At 51.4% G+C, this 6,492-nt stretch overlaps 1 protein-coding gene across 1 annotated transcript; it reads left to right on the top strand.

Annotated features, from left to right (window-relative positions):
* The first annotated feature begins 2,277 nt into the window (after positions 1-2,277).
* LOC123654792 lies at positions 2,278-5,862 on the top strand. The gene is made up of 2 exons (XM_045590677.1): positions 2,278-4,737; positions 5,242-5,862. The coding sequence occupies exons 1-2, from the start codon at positions 2,278-2,280 to the stop codon at positions 5,860-5,862; spliced, it is 3,081 nt and encodes a 1,026-aa protein (XP_045446633.1).
* Positions 5,863-6,492: the final 630 nt, after the last annotated feature.

Genomic DNA, 6,492 nt, shown 5'->3' on the forward strand with positions numbered 1-6,492 from the left:
GTTTGTTAGTATAAGATTAGAAATAGCTGTTTAAATGGGTATTTATCAGTAAATTCATTAATTTGTTGAGTAAATTGTGTTATTGCTTTGAATCTAGTTTGTTGAAATATTAGATTAAAAAACTTAGTTTTAATTTTTTCTTGTATTATTACTGAAGTTATTTAAGATTTGATACTTGATTTCAATTCAGTGATAGCAGCTGTTTCATTGGAATTAATTTGATTATTGTTTGTTGTTACTGTTGTTATATCTGTGCCTTTGAAGATGACTTCGACCGCGGTCACCATGGTCCGTGAATCTTGTTCAGGAATCACAGCTCAACTGAGATGGTTCAGTTCAGCGGTCGCCTTGGTGAGTAGGGAAGACCGCACGGAGGCCTTAATAGACAGGTACGAGAAATGCCCGGCTCGACTTGAACAGGTCGAGACTCTGTACCAGCGCCTCCTTCTGCACCTTGACGATGTGCCAATGGAGTCGCTTCCGAAGGAGCGACGGGAGCAAGTCCACGAGGACTACGTCCAAATTTTGGGCCTCGCCGATGAAATCTCCCAACGCGCCCGGGAGATCTTAGCCTCGCGCGCCGGAGTACCGCCTACAAGGGCCTCTTTGAAGACTCCCGTGGGCCTTTTGACCCGACTGCCTAACCTGGATCTCCCCCATTTCGATGGTCGACTCGACGCGTGGATGGGTTTCATCGGCCTGTTCGAAAGCCTTGTGGACTCTAGGGAGGATTTGAGCCTGTCCCAAAAGCTGGCCTACCTGCTCTCAGTGCTGGATGGAGAGGCAAGAGAATTGGTGCAGCACCTCCCGATTTGTGAAGGGAGCTATGCGGTCGCGCGGTCATTACTCACCAAGCGCTACCAAAACCAGCGCTGTCTGGCCGATGCTCATATCGACCAGATAATGGACATTCCTGTCGTGAGTAATACCGCCCAGTTGAGGACCAAGATGCTTAACCCCCTCGTTGCAGCTACCAATGCTCTTAGCCGCTTGGGCCTGCCGGTTGACCAGTCGTCATACTGGTTGGTGCGTATTATGCTCAAGCGGTTGCCGGTGTCCCTGAGAGCACGTTTTGAACAGGCGCACACTAGGGATGAGGCATCTCCTCTCCCTAGTTATGAGCAATTGTTGGCGTTCCTGGAGAATGAGTGTCGCATGGGCGACGTTATGGATGCGCCGGTGGGACTATCAAGCTCCGGACCCACCAACAAACGGCGCACTGCTCAAATGGCGCCAAAGGGAAGGGCGTCCCCCCGCTTTGCAGTCGCGCAGGCTGCGCGACCGGTCTGCCGGTTCTGTAAGTCCCGGGGGCACCGAACGATGCAGTGCCCGGACTTTGTAGCGTTGCATGTGGCCTCTCGTAGGCGGATTGCTAAGGCCCGAGGCTGGTGTTTCTCCTGCCTGGGGGACCACTTTCAGCGCGCTTGCCCCGACATGCACCCGTGTCCTGTTTGTGGAGGGCAACATTTAAAGGTGCTGTGCGCCAACGCAAATGGCCGCCGCGACCACCCGGGGTCGCCTTCGGGCGGGTATGAGAGCGGACACCGGGCTCAGTCCCGCAATTTGGAGTCTGGCTCACCTCCCCCCCGCCACGCAGATTGTGCTGCTGTGGATCGCCGACATGATTCGGCGCGCAGCCCCACGGGCGGGTATGGGAGGGGGCCTCGAGTTCAATCCCGCACCTTTGTGCCCCGTTCGCCCTCACCGCACCCTCGTGGCCAATCACGGTCACCTCCAGTCATTTACCACGATTACCGTGACGCACGTCCGGTACGATTGCCGTCCCCCCCTCTGGCGGAGCGTCCCCGTTTGGAGCCGCGCAACCCTCAGTACGGACGCTCCCGGCGCTACGAACCGCCGACTATGGCTCGTGGCAGTCGCCATCGAGAGGAGGGCGAGTTTAAACCACTCCCTCGTTTTGACGTGCCGTCCCGGGACAGCGGCGATAGATCGCCGCCACGCCAACATTAGGATGTTGGCGTCTGCCCCCGCTATGCACCACCCCCTTTTGAGACCGTCCTCTTGCCCACGGCCTATGTCCGGGTCTGGGGACGGACGGGCGCCTCGGTTGTAGTCCGAGCAATATTGGACACAGGCTCACAAGGGTGCATAGCCTCGTCTTGGTTGGTGGGGCAGACTGGCCTGAATATTAAAAAGTATTCAGATGTAATAAGAGGTGTCGGGAACGCCCCTGTAACCACGGTTGAGGGCCACGTTTCGTTTGAGTTCTCGCCCTCAAATTCTCCACGCCCGACGCTGAGATCGTCGGCCATTGTGATGGAGAACATCTTGGGCAGTCACCCGCAAGTTCGGTTGTCTGCGGATGCGGTAAAATTGACCGCCGATTTGGACTTGGCTGACCCTAAATTCGACCTACCTGGCACGGTCGATTTGTTGCTTGGCGCCGATGTACTGGGCAAAATATTACTCGGTAAGGATCGTGTTTTGCAGCCAGGTGGCTTAGTAGCCCTCCGGACCATATTTGGGTTCGCATTGATGGGGCCTGTATTGAGGGCTCCCCCTCCTGCTGAACCTGGAACGGCTTTGATGGTGGGCTCCGCCCTCTCTGACGCCGTGCAGAGATTTTGGGAAGTGGAAGAGCCACCACAAGCACCCCGCTCTGATCCGGAACACGAGGAGTGTGAACGGTTCTACAAGAGCAACACCAGTTATCTTCGTTCTGGCCGGATCATGACAAGATTGCCATTTCTTGCCGTACGACCGCCCCTTGGCGACTCGCGGCCTACTGCAGAGAAGCGTTTATTGGCAATGGAGCGCCGCATGAGCAGGGACCCGCTACTTAAACAGAAGTACATTGACTTCATGCGGGAGTATGAGAATTTGGGACACATGTCTGTGTCAAAACTTGACTGGCGCTCGACGGAGCATTTTTTCCTCCCGCATCATGCTGTGATAAAGCCGTCAAGTGGCAAGCTGCGCACAGTATTTGATGGTTCTGCGCAGACCACATCGGGAGTGTCCTTGAACCAGTGTCTTCATTCTGGTCCCAAATTGCTTAAGGACCTTTGTGACGTCATCACGCGGTTTCGGCGTCACCAATTCGTTTTCGTAGCTGACATCAAGATGATGTTCAGGCAAACGGTAATCCACCCTGATGATCGTCGATACCAGCTGATATTGTGGCGGGAAAACCCGCAAGATCCCATACTTGTCTACGAACTCAACACGAACACATACGGGCTGCGGTCTAGCCCCTTTTTGGCCATACGTTCGCTTTGGGAGCTCGCAGATCGAGAGCGTATGTCGTTTCCTCGCGCAGCCGCCATTTTGAAGGAGGACCTATATGTTGATGACATATGCACTGGTGCGTCCACGGAGAGAGAGGCTCTCCTTTTGCGTGACGAATTGATTGGCATCCTAGCCTCCGCAGGATATGAATTGCGTAAATGGATCTCCAACTTACCTGCGCTCTTGGATGGGCTACCTGATGACCACCAGCAGGATCCTCACCTATTTGAGAACCGTGACAATCCTACCATGATGACAGTCCTTGGAATACAGTACAGACCAGTCCAGGACATCTTCACGTTCAACGTCGATTTGGATTCGCCTCGCACTTGGACGAAACGGCTGGTTCTGTCGACTGTCGCGAGAACGTTTGATCCCAATGGTTGGATATGCCCAGTCATATTCTGGGCCAAATGCTTCCTGCAGAGACTTTGGACTGCAGGTCTTGGATGGGACGAGCCACTCCGCGAAGCTATTTTGAAGGACTGGCTCCTGTTTGCTTCCTCATTGCCTGCTATCAATATGATATCGTTGCCCCGTGCTATGCTTCCACCAGGGAAGCATACAGCGTCCCTTCATGGGTTTTCGGACGCTTCGGAACGTGGGTACGCAGCAGCCGTATATTTGCGCACCGTGACCATGGATGGTCAAGTGAAGGTGTCATTGGTCATGGCGAAGAGCAAGGTCGCGCCTCTTCGAACTACCTTGACAATTCCCAAGCTAGAGTTGTCAGGGGCGGCCCTTCTTGCTCGCCTCTTGAATCACGTCATGTCCACCTTGTGCCCGTCAGTTAACATTGAGACAGTCTATGCATGGACTGACAGTCAAATTGTCCTATGTTGGCTGAAGACGTCAGTCCACACCTTAGAGGTGTTTGTTGCAAATCGGGTCTCTCAGATCCAGAAATCGGAAACCCCGTTAATCTGGAGGCATGTGCCTGGCGAAGTCAACCCTGCTGATTGCGCATCACGGGGATGTATGGCCCCTTTTTTGGTTGAGCACTCCCTGTGGTGGGGACCTGAGTGGTTGACCAGGTCAGAATCTAATTGGCCGCGAACACCGGCCTTGGATACTGTCACATTGCCTGGGTTGCGAACCCTTGCGATTGAACGGCGGGACCATCCGTTCGACCCAGATTTCCTAATGAATCGCTACAGCTCATTAGACAAATTACTGGGGGTCACCGCTTGGATCAAGCGCTTCACCAGAAATTGTAGACACCCACAGAACAAATGCTTGGAGGCGTTCTTATCGCCACAAGAGCTCCAGGATGCTCTTCTTCATTGGGTTCGTTCTGTGCAAGAAGAGAACTTTGAAAATGAGATTGATATTTTGAGAAAAGGCAAATGTAAGCTGTCTGGAGCCATTTGCAAACTGAACCCCTTTTTGGACAGTGCGGGTCTTTTGCGAGTCGGAGGACGTCTAAGGAACGCAAACCTCCCGTATGGAGCTCGTCATCCCCTCCTGTTGCCCAAAAGTGGCCACTTAGTGAGTTTGTTGGTGACTGATCGTCACATCAAGAACTCCCACGCCGGCTGTAATGCCTTATTGGCCATTTTACAACGAGAATTTTGGATTTTATCGGCCCGAAGGACGATCCGTAGTGTGGTCTTTCGCTGCATGTCTTGTTATAGACTCAAGGCCTCTACCATGCAGCCTATCATGGGTGACCTGCCGTCGGATCGGGTCACAGAGACAAGGCCCTTTGCTGGAGTTGGGACGGACTTTGCAGGTCCCTTTTCGGTTAAGACCTCGACCCTCAGGAACAGTAAAACGGTCAAGTCCTACCTGTGCGTCTTTGTTTGCCTGTCCACCAAGGCGGTACACTTAGAACTAGTCTCAGCCCTCTCGACAGAGGCCTTTGTTGCGACGTTAGATAGATTCGTGTCACGACGAGGACTACCGTCCTTGATTCGGTCGGATTGCGGCACCAACTTCAAAGGCACAAATAACTATTTAAAAGAGATATATGAATTTTTGGCGTCTAATGAGACTGAGATTGCGTCTAGACTAGCTAGTCGCAGAATAACTTGGAAGTTCAGTCCCGCGTCATGCCCCCACTGGGGAGGAATTTTTGAAAGTGTTGTAAAGGTTGCCAAAACACATTTGCGACGAGTAATTGGCGAGTCCGTATTAACATTTGAGGAGCTCGCAACTGTGTTTTGCAAAATTGAAGCCATGTTGAATTCACGCCCGTTGTGCCCGATCTCTTCAGACCCTAACGATTTGGAAGCCCTCACACCGGGCCATTTTTTGATTGGACGGCCGCTGAACGCCCTGCCGGAATACCCCTATGTTGATGTGAAACTCAATCGTCTCTCGCGGTTTGAATTGATCCAACAACTCACTCAGAGCTTTTGGAAACGTTGGAATTTGGAATATTTGCATATTCTCCAGCAGCGCGTTAAGTGGACTGACAAGACTGATCCACCGCATGTTGGTGACCTCGTTCTGGTTAAGGACGCTAACTCACCGCCACTGTGTTGGCGCAGAGGGCGCATTCTTAACCTCGTCTTTGGAGCAGATGGAGTGCCCCGTTTTGCTGAGGTTCGGGTGGACGGTTCTGTTCTGAAGAGAGCGGTATCAACCTTGTCACGACTGCCAATTGATTAGCGGCCAGGTAGTCCTGGCCGAGGCGGGTAGATGTTATGAACCAAATGTAGCAACACTAAACTATTATATTATCTATGACAGTTAGTATAGTTTACGAAATGGTTTTTATCTATGAGCTGTCATTCGTCACCTTTGAATTTAAAAATTTGCATCGTTTTTCCGGTCTCCGTATAAAAGTTACGCTTTTGTTTGTACTTGTTCGTTCTCGCGAAAAATTATCGCCTTTTGTTGATCGAACCATCCTTTGTTGTTTGAAGTAATTTAATTGTTAATAGCAAATTGTATTCCTTGTATTCCTTGTTGAATTATTGTGAAAAACGTGAGGGAACTACGCCGAACAACGGCCATTTTGATTGCTGGTTCCTGCTTCAGCCCGCCACTTCAGTTAAGTATAATTGATTAGCATTAGACGTAATGATTGGCCAATTATAGTTTGATGTTAATTAAGTTATACCTGGCGAGGCTTCACCGAACAGTATTCAGTGAAACTAAGGTAGGATTTTTATTTAAGACATTGAGTGTTAGCTCTGCGTACTGCAGACAATTGTTCGTCCCGTTCGTACCTGAGATCACGCTTCCACTCGTTTTCAATATACTCCAGGTCGGACGTAACAGTTACTTTTTCGGTTT

Source organism: Melitaea cinxia, chromosome 6 (assembly GCF_905220565.1).
Source record: "Melitaea cinxia chromosome 6, ilMelCinx1.1, whole genome shotgun sequence".
NCBI lineage: Eukaryota > Metazoa > Arthropoda > Insecta > Lepidoptera > Nymphalidae > Melitaea > Melitaea cinxia.